Here is a 21,614-nt window from a genome sequence, read left to right as displayed (position 1 = left end):
AAAGAATCTGAGCCAATTTTTAAAACAAATGAAAGCTCATAAAAACGACCTGAAAATAATAATTTCCCCAAACAGCTAGGTACTCCACATGTTAAATGCCTTATCATTGATAGTCTGCCTATGATTTGTCAAATAGCTTTGCAACAATTTCAGTGAAGTGCCAGAGAAGCCATAATTTACCACATTATTTAGTAACAGGAAGTGAAAAAATCAACTCTCCCTTGCCAACCATCTGTGCCAGTGCTGTACAGTTTGAATAGTATTATTTTCCACTGGATTATTTTATATTAAGTACACGTGGGCAGGAGAGATTATATTTGTGAACTAATAGCCAAAGCTGCCAACGCAGTCATGAATTCGAGCTTTCAGGCCAACAGGGGCTCTTTTAACGTTTTAAATGAGAAAATAATACATTAAAATAAAATCCGAAGTTTTTCCTTCTTATTTCCAAATGTATTATATGTTTACACAAGACAAAAAAAATTAAGTGAGTATAATACGCTTCAACAGAAATGGGATTTTAATTTTTTAACGTTTGAAAAATCCCCAAACAGCATTATGTTTTACTTTGGCGAGCCCAAACGCCGTTGTGACGTCATATCCCTGCGCCCTGTTTCTAAGTGACGCAGCATCATGGCGCTGTTTCCAGCGTTTGCAGAAGAGGCGAGCAACAAAGTTAGAGATTCTTCCACAGGTGATCCCGGCTTCCTGTAATACACGGTTTTTAATGTCAGTTAGCAGTCACCTGGACGCTCTGTTAGACTGACAGTCTGCCGAAAACTAAAATCTGACCGAAACAACGACCTGATATTCAATGTCAGATCAGCCGCTCGTCGCTGGAACTGAATGACACAAAACATCTTAACCTCTTTTAGCTTTATCTCTCATTTCACGATACGTGTTCCTCTTGGAAGTCCAAGAAACTCGCTATCTTTTAGCTAAAACAGCGACGATTTTACGTCTTTATAATCTAAACGACTTGTCAGTATCTTTAGATACTCTTTACCCATCCTGCTCGTGTCATTACACTAACGTTTTATTGACGTATTGAAGCTTCGGGGTTCATTTAATGAATAATCATTTAGTGCCTCCCTCCCTCCCCTCTCTAGAGGATTTTTTTTTTGTCTCATTTCACTTTTTTTATTTAATGAATAAAAAATGAATGAGGACGAAATTTTGACTTACTACTATGAATATTTTCAGAGTTGGTATTTCAAAAAAAATTATAATACTGTATAAAAGTCTTGAGCCACCCTTGGTTTTTGATATTTCTCTGCTTTAAAAATGGAAAATAGACTGAGTGATTTCTTGAAATATGTGGGAAAATACATGGAGGTACAGTATATATGGTAAAAACTCAGTTTGTTCACATTTAGAAAACATGTCTCTGAGGTAGCTTTCTTGTAATTTCTTTAAGTACCCTTTAGGAATAGTTTTACAGGCCTCTTGAAGGACATTCAAAGCTCTTCTTTTAATGTTGGCCACGTTTAGATGACCCCACACTGTTTCAATAATTGAGGTCTTGGCTCTGGGGCAGCCAATCCATGACTCATAGTGTTTCATTGTGTGTTTTTCTACCCAGTTGTAGTTTAACTGCATTCACAGTAAGTTTGGGATGATTGTCGTGCTTAAAAAGAAAGCTGTTGCCAGTCATACATTTTTCAGATTGTATTACATGGTGGGTGAGAATCTGATGGTACTTCTGTGTTCATAATTTCATCAGCTTTGACAAGATCTTCAATACTGCTGGGCAAAATGCAGTTCATCTGCAGATAGTTTTTTTTAGGCCTGTTACTTTTGTTCTCCTTTCGTCCAGTTTCCTCAGTTTTGCCCTCAGTTTTCCCTGCACAACATCCAGAGATATGCCATATTTTCAGCTAATGCCCCTTAGGGAAGAATCGTGTTGTTGGCGCAAAAATGCCATGTTATGTCTGTTAGACGTGTTGTGGTCCAAAACCTTCGCACAGTGCAGTATCACTACTTGGGATAGACAGATTGCATTGTTCATGATTTCTAAGTCCTCCTGATTATCTTGTAATTATGTCTTGTCTGCTCTCATTTTCAGAGTTTGATTGGCTGAAGAATAAGAGTTTTCAGACAGGAGATGCGCTCTCTCTTCACGGTCGATTTCTAGAGAAGACCAGCGAGGAGCAAAACAAGAAGGAACCAAGGTAAAAGAATCACAACTCTGATCACTGAACTGTGAAATGTGTTGGTTCTTCCTTAGAAATTCATCGCTGCCCAGTTCAGTCGCAGAAGGAGACACAAACCTCCTTTGGGTTATGTCAGGAAGAGCATCCAGCTCTAAAAATCTGCCAAATCAAACTCTTCCTCTCTTCCTCATTGACTCCCAGTGTCAGCAGAGATGTCAGCTCTGAAGAGGACAGAGAGGATGGTGTGGCACCCAGAAAGAAGAAAAGGAAGAAGAAACAGAAGAAAAAGCACAAAAAAAAGAGTGGGAGGTATTCGCACAGCAGCGCATCTGACTCTGAAACCATCTACCCGAGTGATCTCAAAAAGGAGCAAGAAGCCAAAAGGTACACAAACATCTTTAACATCACTGAGGCATACACTTGTAATTTTATACACTGAGTATAACCTCGCTTCTGTTCTGTAATTATGTTTGTGGGAAACAGGCAGGAGGCTCCTCAGTTAGCGAGCCATTTCTCTTGGTTGGATGACCTCCAGTTGCCCACAGAGCAGCTGTTTTGTGTGGACCGAAAAGCAGACCCCGCCAACTGGACTTACAAGTCTCTGTACAGAGGAGACGTAGCCAGGTAAAAGACACATGACTCTTTTTTTCTTTTTAGCCCTTCACAGAAAAGACTTGCACACAAGAAGAGACACAAAGAAAGTGACGTTTATGCAAACATTTGACACAATTACATCATAAACAGTGTCGTTATAGCCCAACTGTGTCTACATTTCCAAACAGTCCATGCTGCACAAAGTGCTCAACAATGTAAAATCCCACTAAAACAAATACAATTCAAAATAATGATGCAGTAAAATATAGAAAAAAACAAATAAATAAATAAACAATATAACTGAATAAAAACAACCAAAACAACAACTAATGCTGTTAAAACCAAAATGTTTCGGTAAAAGTGTGTTAAAAGCCAGTAATTGCCTTTGTTTGTAATGCTTGTATGATAAAAACAAGCACACATATTCGGCGAGTTTATTGTCATAGCTTTCTTCTTTTCAAAACTTGTGACGTGTTTAAGGGACGTCTGTATCAACGGGCTGGTAAAAAATGTGCTAAGCTTAAAAGGATGTAACATCACGGTGTCACATTTATTCCAGGATTTAAGTGGACTGAAATATCCCTGGCACCTTCTGATTTTTCCCACGTTGGTCTTTAAAAGCTTAACTCTTTAAACTTAACTTAAATTGATCTCAGGTGTAGCCATGCTCACATTTAAGACTGCGTTTGAATAGTTTCCCAACATGGTGCAATATGACAGGACATTATACTTTATTTTTTTAATCTCACGAAGAAAAAGGGGAAAAAGTTTGATCACTTTCAATAAATGAAGCAGTGTAAGAATAAAAAGGATGAGTTGTTTAAAGAGTTTTGTTCAAGGGGTGGTTTGTATTTTCCAGCCATGTGAGATGCCTTTTTTTATACTCTGAAGGTAAAAACACTTCTGCAAAGGATACACTTGTGCTCTTCCTATAAGCCTCCTCTCTCCTTTCTCCTCTGTCCATCAGATGTGTCTTTTAGGAATCCTCATACAGTTTAAGGAGAGCTGAGACTGTAATGTCTGTAGTTAAACCATGCTCCCAAAACCTGGGATTCATCCGTTTGTTTGTTTTTTACTTATAAATGACTGGCTGAAGGTTTTATTTTGAACCAAATTATAAAGTTACATGGACTGTATAGTTGAGTACAGAATAAAAGCTACAATCTGAGATGAGCTGCACTATTTTTGTGTTCCAGGTATAGAAGGAAAGGCAGCTCGGCTCTGGGTTTGGACTTTCACAAGCAGGGGGTCAGCTGGGAGGACTCAGAGGTGACTAATAAGAAGAAGAAGAAAGGCGGCGACGGGAAGAAGGCAGCGGACAGATACTACTCTACAGTCAGTCGACAGCTGCTGAAGGCAGCGCCTGCTCTTCCTGCATTACCAGCGAGTTTTGATGGTAGCGATGGCACCAGTTCTGCAATCTTCCTCCCTCTGTGTGATGATGAGGCAGACAATAAAGAAGGGGAGAAAGGTACGGGGTCTAGCTGGGTGTGGCAAAGAAAGAATTCAGCCACTTCATGCTTAATGTGCCATTATAGTGCTGATCCTTTTTGAACTGAAAGTCTCATTTAGACTTGCGCAAGTGACCAAGAAGAAGCAGATTAATCCAGAAAATGTCAGCAGCGTTTGATGATTGTCTCAAGGAAAGAAAACAAGATTAGACCTTCACATTTTTAACGGGCCATGGCACCACTAATTTGAGAAAATTATGAGTCTGTTTGACATTTCTTTGACTTTTCTGTTTATCTCATCTCCCTCAAACTTTGGAGATCTGAGTGAGTGAGATCTCAGTGAGTTTGAGGTTGTTTGGCTGTTGTCAGTTCTCATATTTTTGGCTAAAATAATTTTCTCTGTTAGAATATGTATTAGTAGTCACACAGTTATGCTTTTGGGTTTTTTTGTGTGGCTTTGTTAGGATCTTTATCTGCATGCACATCCATGTCCCAATCTTCTTACCCCCAAGTTAAATCATCCAAAAAACAAAAAAACGCTTAACACTCATCCTTTAACCCCCAAACAGACCTTTAATGGGTGTGGAAACATTAAATGGTCTCAATTTTATGTAGCTTTGAGACTCTGATGAACTAAAACCAGTAGGTCAAGTTTCTTTCTATAGCCCATTTCCAAACAGTCCATGCTGCACAAAATGCTTAAGAATGTAAAATGCCACTAAAACAAATAAAATGTAAAATAATGATGCAGTAAAATATAGAAAAAAATAAATAAAATAACTCAATAAAAACAACTAAAACAACAACTAAGGCTGTTAAAACCAAAATGTTTTGGTCAAAGTGTGTTAAAAGCCAGTAATTGCCTTTGTTTGTCATGCTGGTATGATAAAACAAGCTCACATATTCAGCGAGTTTATTGTCATAGCTTTCTTCTTTTCAAAACTTGTGATGTGTTTAGGGGACATCTGTATAAACGGGCTGGTATAAAATGTGCTAAGCTTAAAAAGATGTAACATCACTGTGCCACATTTATTCCATTTATTCCTTAAAATGTAACTGATTTTTAAAAATGTATTTATCTTTTTAGCTCACATAGGGCAGACGTCATCGGTGAATCCCCTCGGTGTGTATGACTCCTCGACGGCCCTCTGGCTGCAGGGGAAAGGACAGCAAGACCAGCAAAAGAAGGACGCTCACACAGAGGAGGGCACTGCACTTTTGGGTGGCAGGACCGAAGATTTCAACAGGCGGCTGAGAGAGCAGCCAGCAGACACACAGCTGTGGATAGAGTTCATACGATATCAGGTACACACGCTGCTTTATAATACTGCTGCAGGAATGTCAGGGCTTCAGAACGTGCTTTCTTTTAACAAAAGTTTACGGACTCCTGATGTGTGCTCATCTCTCATGAGAACATCACAAGAAGCAGTAATCAAATGCATCAAGACAGTGGAAATGTTTTTTTTCTGACTGACAGCATTTTATTGTCTGACATCTGAACCTTCCCTCTACTCCTATCCTGGACTCTGAAAGTGCCAGTGAACTTTCAGGAGGAATGTTTCTCTGAGGCAAGTGATCACTCACTGTACCGAGAGGAAATCCTGCAGCGTGGGCTCCTTCTGCATCTCTGAAACTGCACTCCTCACACTGGTGCTCCAAAACACACTCACAAAGATTGAATATTTAGTGTTTGACGTTCTTTATTATTACCAAAACAGCAATGAAAGTACAAGAGGGTTGATTTACTTGAATAACGTTCATCCACTGAAGAACCATTTAGGTAATTCAGAAGTAGATTTGATGAACTCCTCAGAGGCTCATTCATCTAAATTGCCTGCAGCAACTGTTCAAAATGCTTCTAAAGTTTTAGAGATGTGCTGGTAAAGGCTTACGCTGGTTAAATCATACACATAAGTCAAACCAGGAGTCTAACTCAGTGTCACTACTAGCCGCAATAGGAAATCAACACAACAGGGGACAGACATAATTAGTTAATTGATATGCTTTCATTTCATTTTCATTGCAAGTTTCACAAAGTCTTCTTGTGTGCATAAAGCCCTCAATCAGTCACAGAAAAGCAAGAAGCACGGAGTTTCCTCCAACATGCTCTTTGGCTTATCAGATAAGGTTTGGGTACTTCATCGCCTACTTCATCCTCTAGGATGAGGCGAGTGCAGCTGTGTTCAAAGGCGAGGAGGAGCAGCAGGGCAGTGATGCTGCTGAGCGCCGCAAGTCTTCCTACAGGGCAGTGCTGGAGAAAAAGCTAAGCATTGCAGAGCGCGCCGTGGCCACCAACCCCCTCTGCATAGCTCTGCAACTCGAGAGACTCCGCATCTGCCAGGAGCTCTGGGAGCCCTCTGCTCTGGCTAAAGAGTGGAAGAAACTGGTATGTCTATGTATGAAGGTCACAACAAGTCCCTAAAATGCAGAGGAAACCCTCAAGAGTGTCGGAATCTTACTGCTTCTATCAAAAAAAATAAATGTCACATACAAGTAACAAAGTTGCTCTTTATTTGTTGTGTTTCAGGTGTTTCTCCACCCAAACAGCACCCCCCTGTGGAGGGAGTATCTGCTCTTCACCCAGAGCTATTTCAGCAGCTTCACCGTGTCCAAGGTCAACGCTGCGTACGGCAAGTGTCTGAGCACGCTCAGTGCTGTCCGAGATGGCAGCATGGTGTCTCACCCGGCTCTGCCAGGAATAGAGGAGGATATGTTGGGTAACAGACATTTCAGCATGAGATTCATTCATTATTCAGTCCTGCTTGCTTTGTATGACTACAAATCCCACATCCTTTTACTTTCTGCCCAGATATCTTCATGCAGCAGTGTCACTTTCTGCGTCAGTGTGGTCATTCGGAGAAGTCGACTGCCATGTTTCAGGCAATGATCGACTTTACTTTCTTCAAGCCTGACAGCGTGCGAGAGCTGTCCACTAAGCAGCAGGTATGTTCTCGCTGAGTTTTAATGTTGTAATCTACTCTTAGAGGACTTGTGTGACATTTCAGGAGTTATACAGTGGCTTGCAAAAGTATTCGGCCCCCTTGAACTTTTCCACATTTTGTCACATTACAGCCACAAACATGAATCAATTTTATTGGAATTCCACGTGAAAGGCCAACACAAAGTGGTGTACACGTGGGCAGAAAGTAAAAGGGGGCCGAATACTTTTGCAAGCCACTGTATTTGTTGCTCAGAGTTGAATGTGATGATCAGTGAAGTGGCCTTGGCTGGTCATTTAAATAATAAAAAAAATAAATTCTAACCTCGTGTAGTTACATTTCTGCCTCTGTGTCCACAGGTTGACTTCTTTGAGCCGTTCTGGGACAGCGGCGAAGCAAGGATCGGGGAGCTGGACGCCAGAGGCTGGAAAGCCTGGATGCTCCAACAAGAGCGAGGAGGTTGGCTACAACCCACTGCAGGTAGGTAAAACACACACACTTTACAGTGCACGTGCCATTTCATTTATCCATCAATTTTATACTGTCTATCTGGGTTTGGCTCATGAGCCAACAGTTTAAGCAGAGATCCCCAGACCTCCCTCTCTCTCTGAGACCAAAGAAGATGAAACTCTGTTATATGACTGCACCTACAAATTCTGTCTGTGAAGAGTTATTGCAGTTTGTGTGATCCAAGCTCTCTTTATGGGGATGTAATTAATCTAATCTTTCTTTTTGTTTCCACAGAAGAGGAGGAAGAAGAGGAAGAGGATGAAGAGGAGGTGAAGGACAGGACCCAGCCCAGAGGTACCATCTGGCTGGATGTGGAGTCATCTCGTGAAGCCACAGACTGGTTGCCCTGGAGACCCGACAAAGCCAAGGGCCAGTCAGAGGAGGACTGTGAGGATCCTGACAGACAGGTGATGTGTTTGATTGTTTTAAGACAAAATATTCTTTTTGTTGAACTTTACCATGTAGGTTGACCTCTCTGCTGACCTCTATCTCTAATTCCAGGTGTTGTTTGATGACATTGGCCCATCACTGATTTGTTTGTCTTCGCCAGAGCTCCATCTCCGTCTGCTTCTCCGTTTCTTGAGCTTTTTGGGTTTGCCTGTGGACTCAGTGCTCTCGGTTTCCCCAGGTCAGCCTGGCTTGCTGCTGGAGAACCTTTCTCTGCTCACTCAAGGTAAAACAGTCTAAACAAGCTTTAATTTTTTCAAATCTCACTGAGGTGAGAGGAGTCTTAAAAAAAGCAACTTTTTCCATCCTAGGTAATGCTCCCCAGCGTCCTCTGACCTCCTATGATTTAGCTGATGGTGGCATTAACTCTGTCGGTCACATGACCACTCTCCAAGGAACACGGAAGTGGGTGGGGCTTGGGAAACAGGGTGAGAAGTTCCTCACGAACTTGTTCAATATGCTTCAGCCTGTGCTTCCGCCCCACCACCGAGCCTTCCTGTCACTCAGCTGGATCCAGTACGAGAAACTCAAGGTAGGAGTTGGTTCATTTGACTACATTCAAACTCAAAGTGAGGTCAAACTAACCCTTACACTCTTCTGGTTCTTGGTGTTTGCGTCAGGTCATGCGCTGCTTGCACGGCGGAAATAAAAAGCGCCTTCGTTCTCAGGGGAAGAGCAGCAAGCGAGTTGCCAAGCGGCTGCTCAAAGAACCAGACAATCGCTCATCATTAGTGTTGTGGCGGGAGTACGGCCACCTGGAATGGCTACTGGGCAACCTGGATGAGGCCCGCAAAGTGTTCTCCACTGCAACAGCGCTTGGGGGAACCAAAGGGCTGAGCAGTCTCACTCTGTGTGATCTCTGCCTGCTGTGGTCCCAGCTGGAGTTGGAGGATGGAGCGAAAGAGCGAGGGGGTCAACCGGCTGATGTAACAGCATCCCCGGCTGTGTCTGTACTGACCCGGCTAGCAGAAGGAACCTCTGCATCGTCCACTTCATCCTCCCTCTCCACGGTTTCCATCCTGAAAGCCAGAAAATCGTACGACCAGACTCTGGCTGCCAGTTTATCAGCACTGGACCAAAACAGTAAAGGTTTGTTTTCTGACCCGTTTCCAACTGTTTAACTTCTCAGAGACCTGCCGTGAACATTTTTACTATAAATCCGCACTCACTGCACAATCAGAGTAGTAGTAATTTTGTATTTTCTCTTTAATTTTTTCTCTTTTTAGTTTACTCCACTTTATTTTTTTTGTGTTTCATTTTGCTTAATTTAGTAAGTGCTTGGCATATTTATTAGACGATTTATCATTACTTAAGAAGGGAAGAACAGTATAATAATAATAAAATGAAACATGACAAACACAGGAAGCAACGTAGCAACCAAAGATAATGGCGTTCAGCGAGTTAAAGCAACAAATGTGAAATGGCTCCCGAGTTGAACTTTTTCTCAACATCGGAGCTGCCAATGAGAGTGGAGGATACAATTGTTTTAAATTTGAAAGGATGGTAAATACATTAGAGGGTTACATAGGCAGCCAGAGCCTGTAGCAACCAGTAGTCAGGGACAAAGCGATGTGCTATAAATGCATTGATTCCATTGGACATTGAAGTCTTAAATATCTGAGACAAAGCTTCCTCCGCCTGGTTGTTTACAGATTTGACTAGATCAGAGATTTTCTGGATATTTTTATTTCCAGAAAAAATATCCAGAAAACAAACATCCAGGGTTTTTTTTTTTTAATTTATTTCATATCAGTTAACCAAAATATTTTTTCACTCATTCATTTAGCTTGCTCTTGTCCTAAAAGCTGAGAGCGTTGTGCTTGACTGGGTCATGCTTTTTGCTGTATGTGAACTCTCTTGTTACCTATTGGATACACCTGAACCAAGCTTTTCTGGTGGAAACCATCTTCCAAACTAATATATCTTGTTGAAAATGTAAGAGTAGTTAAAAATGAGCCCCTTCTCTTTTTGTGCTTGAGCTTTTTGTCTTATCCTGTCTTCTCCAGTCCAAGACGACCTGATGGCAGAGAAGCTGAGGTTGAGAGGTCTGGTTGGCTGCTACGCTCTTTTCCAGTACCTCACGGTGAGCGTGCAAGCAGCCAACACAGTCTACACCCAGGTTAGAGAGAAGATGGAGGAACTACACCGCACGTTAACAGCTGAACAGCAGCTGAACAGCAGCAAGGAGGGTAAGCTCGCAAGAGCTGACGCTGACTCAAACAGGCCCTGTGTCAGCAGAGTAGCTGCTGAGTGTGAGGCGTTGGCCTGGCAGCAGGCGGCACTGCTCAAGTACCACAACACCGTCGCTGTGTTTCCTCTGGTGACACTGAGGCAAACGCTGACATCGGCCCTCCCAGTCTGGACCACCAGCGTCCCTCTGTGGAGCATTTATGTACAGGTCAGGCTAATAAAAGCACATTTTCCCCCATTCTTCTCTAGATATGTTTCCCAAAGCCTTTTGAGCCCTAACCTTATTTGTTTATTTTGGCCTGACTGACATTTCCATGTGATGTGTGCTTCAGGTGGAGAACCGTTACCATACCGCTGGCCGTGCACGCCGGTTTTTTCACTCTGTAACCAGAAACTGCAGCAGCGTGGTGCCGCGTCTCTTTGCCATTGTTGCTGAACAGCAAAGGAAGCAGCTGGTAGATGCAGCTCAGAGGTAAAACGACAAAAGATGATCACAAACATCAGACAGCAGGATCACATCAAAGTTCACATATCATTTACATCCTTGTGTCCAAAAAAGCAAAATGCCATGTAAACTACAAATAAAAACAGAAGGTGATGATTTCAAAAGTATTTACAAAAACTACATTTAAATTGCTCGTTTCAAAAAAGTCCAGTGAAGGACAACAAAGAGTATAAAAGTTGTTTAATGCTCAAAAACGTTAATAAATCCATCTGATGGAACATCACAACACAAAAGCAATTCATAAGTAGCATGATGAAAAAAGAGCATCTCAAAAAGTTTCATGTTGTTTAAATGCAGATTTAAGTGATTTGCAGTCTCGCTTTTAGTTTTACTTAATGCAGCTTTTATAGAAACAGAAACAGTTTGCACATTATCAACTGATAATTAGCACTTACTGCACATTAAACTGTACATGTCTGCGGTATTTATAGATCGTGTTTACATGATGATCCCTTATCCATCCTGCCGGAGAATGGCCTCAGCAACCGCATCCGTGGACTGTTTGAAAACGCCATAGCAACAGAAACTGGGGCTCATTGTCCTTTACTTTGGAGAATGTACATCTACTTCCTGGTGAGACCAGTCATACAAACTCACATTGATGCTGTTCTGCCCTGGAGCACTAAAAGTTTTAGGAAGATTGTAGAGACCCGATCCTGCTTGAATGAGAAAAATAAATTTTGTATCTGAAAGCTTTAGTGTCGTTTTTAAAAAGGAAAAAAAAAACATTTTAGGAATATTATTATGTGCATTTTAGGAATAAGGACTAAAATGTCCTCTTTTTAAAAAAATATTAAACATGGAAACAAAAGTGTAGAAGTGCTTCTGTGCATGTGGATACACCAATATCATCCATGCTTATATTGTGCGTGTAACGTGTGTACGTGTGAATTTGTAGGTGTGTGAAGGAAAAGTGGATAAAGCCACAGGAATCTTCTACAAGGCCTTACAGAATATCCCCTGGTGTAAGGTGAGGCACACATATACTGTGAAAGTGATATTTCCCAAAGCTTGATTTGTAGTTCTGTGCTGAGTCCCTGCAGAGTCGTCAGGTGTTGTTGTACGAGTGAAACTAAGTTAGTACAATTAGCCACACAGTAGGCAACACTATTTGTTATATGATTTCATTAAAGATGTTGCCACTTGATCAATATGCTGCCTTGCTCAGCATATTATTACCAAACTAAACTTATCGCCCTGTTGTTGTGTCATGTAGTCATCATTGCAAACTAAATCAACATCAGTGCTGTATGTATGTTGCTAGTACATAAAATTCTCCCTCCTTTTCTTTCTCTGTGTGTGTGTGTGTGTGTGTGTGTGTGTGTGTGTGTGTGTGTGTGTGTGTGTGTGTGTGTGTGTGTGTGTGTGTGTGTGTGTGTGTGTGTGTGTGTGTGTGTGAGTGATCAGGGTTTGTATATGGACGCAGCGCAGCTGTTCCCCGATCACCTGCAGGAGTTTGTAGACCTGTTGACAGAGAAAGAACTGCGAGTGCGACTGCCTTTAGAAGAATTGGACATACTGCTGGAAGACTGAGCACACACACAATCTTAATTCAAGTGTGTGTTCAAATTGTCAAATTTGATGGGAAGAAAAGGACAAGCACAAAGGCAAACTCGACACATATACAGCTGCAGTAATTTGAGAAAAGAGCTGGGTTTTGTTTGTTTGGTTTTTTTGTATAAAGTGACACAAAATGCTTTAATTGCCACAACAAACCACTAAAACTGTATTTCTTTTACTTGATATTGTCAATAAATACAAGATTGATCTATGTGACATGCCTTAATAAAACATGTAAAATTTATACCGGAAGTTGTTACATTCCAACTTATTAAGAAAAACTCTGTGGAAGTGAGAAAGGAAAACGCTGCCACTCAGCATATTACCATGTTGCCACCTCTTAAAGAGTTTTTAATTTTTTTTTTTTAATCATAATAAATCAAGTAAGGATTATATTTTATTTTCTTTGTTAACAAACATCTACTGCACTGCGGAGTAAATGGGGACAAACTTGCAGGATAAAAAAAAGACGAACTCTGCTGTGTTTCCGAGTAACCGTATTATGGAGAGAAAAAGAGCAACAAAATTCAAAGTGCGGCCGACATGACCGCAGCCGAACACGTGAGAGCTCAATGGATCAGTTTCTCATTGATTTACAAGTCCAAATGTTTAGGAAGACATCTCTCTTTTTATGTATTCTCCTTTGAACTTGTACAGTATCTTAACTCAATTATTATGCATACAATTCTTTTGTAAATACAACACCATTATTGTGGTACTGTTTAATTCCATTTTGTATTGTACTGATGTTTAAGTAAAGGTTTGAGAAAAAAAAACAGTTTCTCATTGTGAGGGACCAAGCAGCCAAAGCAAAGAGGACACAAGCAAAAAATATCTTCAAAGAGGGTTTTCTTTATTTTAACCCTCAAAAAGTCCAAAATTAACAAAATTCAAAACCATACTTAGCAGGCCCATAAAACAGGTCAACTAAATATAACTCTACAAAAAGTAATTTCCAAAAACTTAAACAACAAAGTGAGACACAACTTAACTCACAAACTGACCTAATTAAAAAGACACATGAGGGTAGCTTTTATAATGATTTGGCCAAACCATTTGAACACAATAGGGGGGAAAACACAAACACACACTAATATTAACTAAGCACAGAATAACCCAACTAAACCTAAACCACCCCTGCTCCTGGTAAGCCCATGGTTGGTCCTGCTGAGCAGGCATTTTGTCCCCAGAGTCCTCAGCCACGCCTTTTGCCCAGACAGGAAACAGCCACCGCCCAAACCCAGGTAACTCAAAGAAAGAGAAACATAATTAATATAACAAAACATTTTAGAAAAACCATACAATGCTACTATGTGCGCGCCTCATAATACCAGTGTTAGGTTTAACCAAATGATTAATGAATTATATTAATGAAGAATACTGCAAAGCAAAATAATAAAGTGAAAAATGGACTAATTTACCCCTGTGTGGCTGCTGCCATCACACACCCCCCCTCTTCAGGACTCTCGCTGGTACAGCGAGAGAGGAAGTCGGCGGTAACGTTGTTCTTCCCAGGAATGTGCTTGATGACAAACCGGAAAGGTTGCAGAGCAAGGTACCATCTTGTGATCCTTCCGTTCTTATCTTTCATCTTTTCCATCCACTGAAGTGCACTGTGATCCGTCTCCAGGGTGAATTCTCTTCCAAGAAGGTAGTACCTGAAGGAATCAAGGGCCCACTTGATTGCAAGGGCCTCCTTTTCCACTGTTGAATATCGAACCTCTCTCGGGAACAGCTTTCAGCTGATATAAGCAACAGGATGACGTTCTCCTTCCAAACCTTGAAGTAGCACTGCTCCCAGACCCCTATGAGATGCATCCGTTTGAAGGAAAAAGTGCTCATTAAAGTCTGGACTGTACAAAACTGGTTCGCTACTCAGTGATTGACTGATGTCCTTGAAAGCTGCTATAGCCTCCTCTGTCCAGTTAATCTGATTAGGACACTTGATGCCTATCAAGTCCGTTAGCAGAGCTGCCCTGGTGGAGAATCGTGGTATGAACCGACGATAAAAGCCTGCCATGCCCAAAAAGGATCTTAGTTGCTTCCTTGTCTGTGGGAGAGGACAAGACTCAATGGCTTGGATCTTACTGACCTGAGGCTTGATCACCCCATTCCCGATCACATGGCCCAGGTACGCAGTCTCAGCAGAGGCAAAAACACACTTAGAGGGGTTCACCGTCAACCCAGCAGTGCCAAGACGGTCGAAGACAGCATGCAGATGTTCCAAGTGTTCCTCCCATGTGGTGCTGTAGATGACAATATCATCAAGATATGCAGATGCAAAATCTGAGAAACCACATAGTACTTGGTCCATTAATCTCTGAAAGGTTGCTGGAGCCCCATGCAGCCCGAATGGCATCACTGTAAATTGGAAGAGACCCCAAGGTGTTCGAAAGGCAGTCAACTTCTTTGATCGCTCCGTTAGTGGCACCTGCCAATATCCCTTGCACAGGTCAAGTGTGGTCAAGTACTTTGCCTTCCCCAGCCGTTCCAGCAAATCATCAATGCGTGGTGTGGGGTATGAATCAAACAGTGATATTGAGTTTAGGTACCTGAAGTCTATACAGAACCTCATGCTTTCATCCTTCTTTGGCACCAGGACCACTGGATTACACCACTCACTCTTTGATGGCTCAATGATCCCCAAGGACAACATGAGGTCGATTTCCTTCTTCAGGGATATTAGCAGACGTTCAGGGATCCTGTAGCTCAAACGCTTTACTGCGACGCCCTCTTTAATGACAATGTCATGCTCAACAATATCTGTTCGGCCAGGATTCACCTGAAGCACCTCAGAGTTGCATGCAGCTCTCACCTGAAGCTGTTTATCATCTGGCAGATGACTAAGGTCAAAATCTACCACATCAGCAGAAGGCAAGTATTGCTCACCAACCTCTTCTTCCTCTGGCACACCCCTTATGAGCATCACCTCTGCTGTCTTTTCAGGGCGCTGCGCCCATTCCTTCAATAGATTTATGTGCAGAACCCTGCTGGAGCGTGGCTTTCCAGGGATGAACACTTGGTAAGTAGTGGACCCCAATTTCTTCTGAACCTCAAAGGGCCCTTGCCACTTAGCCAATAGCTTGTTGTTGTCAGTGGGGAGGAGCACCAACACCTTTTGTCCAGGACTAAAAGACCTCTGACGAGCTGCTCGGTCATACCAAAACTTCTGCTTCTGCTGGATTTTGGTCATATTTGACTGAGCAAGCTCACTCATTTTCTGCAGTCGCTCCCTCATCTGCACAACATAGGAAACAATGTTAACAGAGTCCATCTTTTCCTTGCCTCCCTCCCAGATGTTTCTTAGGAGGGCTAGAGGTCCTTGTACCTCATACCCATACAAAAGTTCGAACGGAGAGAAACCAGTGGAGGCTTGTGGCACTTCCCTGTAGGCAAAGAGAAGATAAGGAAGCCACTGATCCCAATCAGCACCATTCTTATCTACCACCTTCCGGAGCATCTGCTTCAGAGTCTGATTGAACCGTTCTGTTAGCCCATCAGTCTGAGGATGGTATGGGGTGGTCCTCAGGCTTCTAATGCCCAGCAGCTTGTACACCTGTTTTAGTAAGTTGGACATAAAGTTACTCCCCTGATCAGTCAGTATTTCCTGTGGGAACCCTACTCTTGCGAAGAGCTGTACAAGGCAGAAAGCTACTGATTTTGCCTTGATGGATTTCAGTGGGAAGACCTCTGGATATTTAGTTGCGTAATCAGTGATTACAAGCATATAGCGATTCCCTGACTTACTCTTCTCAACAGGTCCAACAATATCCATTCCGAGGCGCTCAAATGGGGTACCAATAATAGGCAGTGGTTGGAGTGGAGCTTTGGAAGGGACTTTGGAGGATGTCATCTGGCACTGAGGACAGCTCTTACAGAAGTAGGCTACATCTCTATGGAGGCCAGGCCAGAAAAAATGTTGTTTAATACGAGCTGTGGTTTTGTGCTTACCAAGGTGGCCAGACCAGGGAATAGAGTGTCCCAAATTAAGCACAGTTTCTCTAACCTCTTGGGGGACCACTAGCTTCAGAAGTGAGCCCATCTGATGGTAAAGTATGCCATTTTGCAAGACATAGTCACTTTTGTTAATGCCTGCCTCCTCTACTTGGTCCTTGTCTATTGCTCGCTGAAAACAGGAAGCTAAACTAGGATCAGTTTTTTGCAACTCTATTATATTGCCAGGAATTTGAAGTCCCAAAGGCAAGTCTGGGTCAGTATGCATTTCTGGGTGTACTATAGTATGCTGGAACTTCTCCTGTCTCCTCTGTCTGCGACTTTTCCGAGGCTTCACAAGTGCAACTTCCCATTCCTCATCAAAAAATGGCAAGGCACTGAAAACTTCTGAGGTTTCACTAGATTTTTGAGCTTGGGCTCTAGTAACAGCCACATTGCATTGATGATTCTGGTCTGACTCCAACAAATCAAAAAGCACTGGAAAATCTCGTCCCAGAATAGCTGAATAAGGCAGGTTATCAACCACCCCAACATTTAAAAGGTAAGTCTGTCCATTCACTTTAATGTACATGTCAGCTGTTGAGTACATCTTCTCATCTCCGTGCACACAACAAATGGGGATGGTATCACTGACACGGACAATATTGGGGGGCACAAAATCTCTGTGTATCAGTGTACGAGAACTGCCAGAATCAAGCAAAGCTCTTAAAGTTGTTCCATTAGCTTCAATTTTTATCATTTTAACAGTCTGGTCACACTGGAGCCCATGTTCAGCATGTGAACGTGGCATGAAACACATTTGAACCATCTTAGCTGAGGTTTTTGGGCACATTGGCTTTGTGTGGCCCTCTAACCCACAGAGGTAACAAACAATCTTTTTTGAATTTTTTAATGGTCTGCCAGCAAACTGGTTCTCACCCACAGGAGTTTTTTCTGCTGACAATGGCCTTTGATGATACATCTGGGCTGATTTGGGGCCTTCCTTTGGCATTTTATTTGCATTACAGGTCCAAGGTTGCCCTTTCCTCCTGGCAGCTACAAACACTTCTGCCAGCTCAGCTGCCTTCGCTGCAGAAGACGGATTGTGCTCTCGAATCCAAACCTGTAGCTCAGGGGACAACATTCTCAAATATTGTTCAAGGATGATTATTTCACCAATTTCTTGGTTCGTTTTACCTTTTGGCTGAATCCATTTCCCGTACAGATCTTTAAGTCGAGCATACAACTCCTTAGGGTTCTCATCAAGCCTGACTTCCAGTGAACGGAATCGCTGCCTGTAGGTCTCCGGGTTAACATCATACTTGGACAAAATTGCAGCTTTAACTTTGTCATAGCTGAGAGAGTCATCAATATCCATATGAACGTATGCCCCTCTTGCCTTGCCCGTTAGCAGTGGTATTAATCGAAAAACCCAGTCTGTTTTTTCCCAACGATATGCTAAGGCAATGCGTTCAAATGTAGTCAAAAAATGCTCAATATCATCACTATCAGTCAACTTTTCCAGTCTGGGTTCATGCAATGAAAACTGACCTGATAATGACTGACTGGATTCAGCTTGAGCTTGCGGAGAACTAGGAATGTGAGGTAGCTCCCTTGACTCTGGTGACTCTGTGGTAGGTAATGGTAGCTCTGGTACTGGTGATGTCCGGGACTGCACCTCTAACTGTAAAAGCTGAAACTGATGTTGCAATGCTTTGAATTTTTGTTCTTGTCGTGCAGTTACCTCTTCTTGCCTTGCTTCCCGAGCCTCCTGTTGACCCATATGAGCTTGCAATATTGACATCAGATCTGACAGAGATGGCTCCCTTTCTTCAACCTCAGTGCTCTCCACCATTTCAGAGACTCCAATTTCCTCCTCAGCATCAGCTTCCTTTTGAACAGTTACTCCTTTCTTCTTTTCCACCTTTCCTCCACGATGCATTTTTCTTTTTTTTTTCTGGGGGTGAAAAAGCCTCAAAGAAAAAAATACTGTGTCCTCAACTGGCAGATCCCACTGCTGCCACCAATTGTGAGGGACCAAGCAGCCAAAGCAAAGAGGACACAAGCAAAAAATATCTTCAAAGAGGGTTTTCTTTATTTTAACCCTCAAAAAGTCCAAAATTAACAAAATTCAAAACCATACTTAGCAGGCCCATAAAACAGGTCAACTAAATATAACTCTACAAAAAGTAATTTCCAAAAACTTAAACAACAAAGTGAGACACAACTTAACTCACAAACTGACCTAATTAAAAAGACACATGAGGGTAGCTTTTATAATGATTTGGCCAAACCATTTGAACACAATAGGGGGGAAAACACAAACACACACTAATATTAACTAAGCACAGAATAACCCAACTAAACCTAAACCACCCCTGCTCCTGGTAAGCCCATGGTTGGTCCTGCTGAGCAGGCATTTTGTCCCCAGAGTCCTCAGCCACGCCTTTTGCCCAGACAGGAAACAGCCACCGCCCAAACCCAGGTAACTCAAAGAAAGAGAAACATAATTAATATAACAAAACATTTTAGAAAAACCATACAATGCTACTATGTGCGCGCCTCATAATACCAGTGTTAGGTTTAACCAAATGATTAATGAATTATATTAATGAAGAATACTGCAAAGCAAAATAATAAAGTGAAAAATGGACTAATTTACCCCTGTGTGGCTGCTGCCATCACACTCATTGACAGAACATGGATTTCCGTGCGATTTCTTCTGCCATGCGCATCCGAGTTACGAGCTTAACGCGGGCTTCTCTGAGGCCTCTGGTTTATGCCTAAATCTAAAAAAGTATGAGTTACTAGCAATTAAAGACTGCCTTGCAAATACTATCTGTAATATCTCTGTTAAACAAGAAATCACATACTTGGGACTGTTAATATCCAAAGACCAAAAATCAAGATGCTCTTCAAACTTCACTCCAATTATACAGAAAACCCTAAAAAAGTTCAACCAGTGGCTGCAAAGGGACTTGTCTTTGAAAGGTAGAGTGTTAATTACTAAAGCAGAAGGGATATCCCGATTAACATATGCTGCTCTCTCCTTACATCTGGATAAGAAAATTTGTAAAGATATTGACCGTATGCTCTTTAATTGTATATGGAAAAACCGTACGCATTATATTAGAAAAACTGTTGTGATGAATAAGTACGAATCAGGTGGGCTTAACGTCTTAGACTTTTCTACTTTAAATAACACTTTCAAAATTAATTGGGCTAAACATTTTCTTAAAAACCCTACCTCTATCTGGAACTTTATACTACTATGTTATATTTTCTCTCGTTTTGGTGGCTTTAATTTTATTTTAAATTGTAATTACAATGTTGAGAAACTCCCTGTAAAGCTTTCATCCTTCCATAAGCAGGTCCTCTTAGCGTGGACCCTCATTTATAAACACAACTTCTCACCTCACAAATAGCTTATCTGGAACAACAGAGATATTTTATATAAAAATAAATCACTTTTCCTGGAAACTTGGGTCCAGAATGGGATCCTATTGGTGGCTCAGCTGGTTAGTAAAGAGGGAAAACTACTTGCTTACAACGACTTTATTGCACTATATAATATTCCAATCAGTGTTCAGGAATTCTCAATGGTGCTTGGTGCCATACCCTCAGGGTCTTTAATGTTATATAAAAACACTGACAGCTCAATATCTACCTCAGTCACTCTCTCTGATCCAGCTGAGTCACCAATAGGAAAAATCTGCTTTTCACAGGAACTTGGTAACAGCAATAAGAGAATATGTAGTTTATTCCAAGAAGATATCGTCTCTCTCCCATATATAACATCTTATTGGAACCGATATGTTCCAGATATCAAGTGGAAGACAGTCTGGATGGTCCCCCATAAATATTTGATTGTAAATAAGGTGAAAGAAGTCTCATTTAAAATTCTACATAAATGTTATCCAGCCAGTCACTACATGGTAAAATTTAAAAGGGACATAAATACTAATTGTACTTTCTGTGGGGATCATCCAGAAACTGTGACACATCTTTTTTGGTACTGTTCTTTTACACAGAGATTCTGGAAGGAATTTAGCAGGTTTGTTATTGTCCATATTTTAAGGAAGTTTTCTTTACGTTGGGAAAATGTTTTATTCTGTTTCTTTAAGTTCCCCAAGAAGTATGATAAATGTTTTTTATGATAAAGTTGTTAATACTTTTAGCTAAATTTTTTATCCATAAATGTAAATTTACTAACAAAACACCATATTTCTGTCATTATTTTAAGGATGTGGAAATGTACATACAATCAATATCAGACTCCACCAACGAAAAGGCTCTCAAAACAATATATGTATGTGAATCTTTGCATGTATTCTTATAATTGTTACCTTTTTCTTTTACCCTTGGCTTTTTGTGTTCATGTTCGGTTGTTTTGTATACTTCATCTGTTCGTATGTTGTATACTCATTGTTTGTTAAATAAAGTTAAAAAGAAAAAGAGCTTAACGCGTTTGCGCATGCGCGAATTCTCGTGCATTTGAACGACTTAAGTCATAGAAGATTTTGATGTGTTACGTCAAAGAAGTCCTTTAATGTGGTTTTCCTTTGATCCGGGAGTCCTTAAATAGGAGCCAAGTCAAAACGTTATCACTACCAGAGACCCCCTCGACAGTAGTTACATGTCAAACTTACCACGCTCTTTCAATTCAGAAAGTTTAGCATTTCAGGAAGATTTTCACAGAGAGAATCCGTGTGAAATAACAATGTCTGCAACACAAGATTATAATACTCAAACCCCACTGGTCGTATCACCAGATGAGCTGTTACCGATTATCAATAACGCCTTCAACACGCTCTCTGATGCACAGTGGACTTTAATAGAAAATGGAGCTTGGGATTCTGATATTCAAGCAGTTTTGGCTGATATGATTTCTGAAATCATACAGATCACCTCAGCCAACATTTTGAGACGTGCTCTTCCCGTCATTCAGAGCGATGCATCTGCAGAAATAGAAACAAATCCATCATTTTGTGACTCCATCTCAATCACTATTGCAAACCTGCTCAACATCCCAAAGCAGATATGTGACAGTGCTAAAAAGCTGACAAAGATAGTTGAGGAGGAGATTTCAAATAAGGTCAAATTGATAGTCACCCTGGTCAGAGAGCACTTCAATTTACCATCAGACCCCGCTGTTTACGTCAGTGGGGCAATTCGTAATATTAGAAAACTGCGTGTCATGGTTTCCCATGCTCTCTCATGCTTGAAAAGATATGCAAGTAAACTGAAATGCCCGTGCATGGGAAAGGAAAGCGATTCAAGTAAGTCTGAGTCCAGCAAAGATAGCATTGAGTCCAGCATCTCAGTCAAATCA

General features: G+C 41.4%; 2 protein-coding genes across 2 annotated transcripts; one reads left to right on the top strand and one right to left on the bottom strand.

Annotated features, from left to right (window-relative positions):
* Nucleotides 1-584: 584 nt before the first annotated feature.
* nrde2 (NRDE-2, necessary for RNA interference, domain containing) lies at nt 585-12,593 on the top strand. Its single transcript, XM_026152486.1, has 19 exons — nt 585-694; nt 2,066-2,171; nt 2,355-2,537; nt 2,637-2,777; nt 3,944-4,218; nt 5,286-5,503; nt 6,360-6,584; nt 6,726-6,915; nt 7,008-7,141; nt 7,497-7,617; nt 7,882-8,054; nt 8,149-8,320; nt 8,406-8,626; nt 8,715-9,183; nt 10,101-10,492; nt 10,617-10,756; nt 11,221-11,362; nt 11,688-11,759; nt 12,197-12,593. The coding sequence occupies exons 1-19, from the start codon at nt 634-636 to the stop codon at nt 12,320-12,322; spliced, it is 3,561 nt and encodes a 1,186-aa protein (XP_026008271.1). The 5' UTR covers nt 585-633; the 3' UTR covers nt 12,323-12,593.
* An 805-nt stretch (nt 12,594-13,398) lies between these two features.
* LOC113012632 (uncharacterized) lies at nt 13,399-17,535 on the bottom strand. The gene is made up of 2 exons (XM_026152928.1): nt 17,480-17,535; nt 13,399-17,405 (listed from the first exon to the last, which is right to left on the bottom strand). The coding sequence occupies exons 1-2, from the start codon at nt 17,522-17,524 to the stop codon at nt 14,088-14,090; spliced, it is 3,363 nt and encodes a 1,120-aa protein (XP_026008713.1). The 5' UTR covers nt 17,525-17,535; the 3' UTR covers nt 13,399-14,087.
* Nucleotides 17,536-21,614: the final 4,079 nt, after the last annotated feature.

Source organism: Astatotilapia calliptera, chromosome 19 (assembly GCF_900246225.1).
Source record: "Astatotilapia calliptera chromosome 19, fAstCal1.2, whole genome shotgun sequence".
In the NCBI taxonomy this organism is placed as follows: Eukaryota; Metazoa; Chordata; class Actinopteri; order Cichliformes; family Cichlidae; genus Astatotilapia; species Astatotilapia calliptera.
The sequence above is the reverse complement of the archived record's forward strand: the minus strand, read 5'-3'. Positions and strand labels throughout refer to the sequence as shown.

What these genes read in the sequence shown, in the direction of transcription:
- nrde2 (XM_026152486.1), top strand. Translation starts at nt 634, where the DNA reads ATGGCGCTGTTTCCAGCGTTTGCAGAAGAGGCGAGCAACAAAGTTAGA. An exon ending in CAAAACAAGAAGGAACCAAG is followed by an intron (nt 2,172 to 2,354) that starts GTAAAAGAATCA and finishes ATTGACTCCCAG; the next exon opens with TGTCAGCAGAGATGTCAGCT. An exon ending in AATAGAGGAGGATATGTTGG is followed by an intron (nt 6,916 to 7,007) that starts GTAACAGACATT and finishes CTTTCTGCCCAG; the next exon opens with ATATCTTCATGCAGCAGTGT.
- LOC113012632 (XM_026152928.1), bottom strand. Translation starts at nt 17,524, where the DNA reads ATGCTCGACTTAAAGATCTGTACGGGAAATGGATTCAGCCAAAAG. An exon ending in GAAATGGATTCAGCCAAAAG is followed by an intron (nt 17,406 to 17,479) that starts GTAAAACGAACC and finishes CCTGAGCTACAG; the next exon opens with GTTTGGATTCGAGAGCACAA.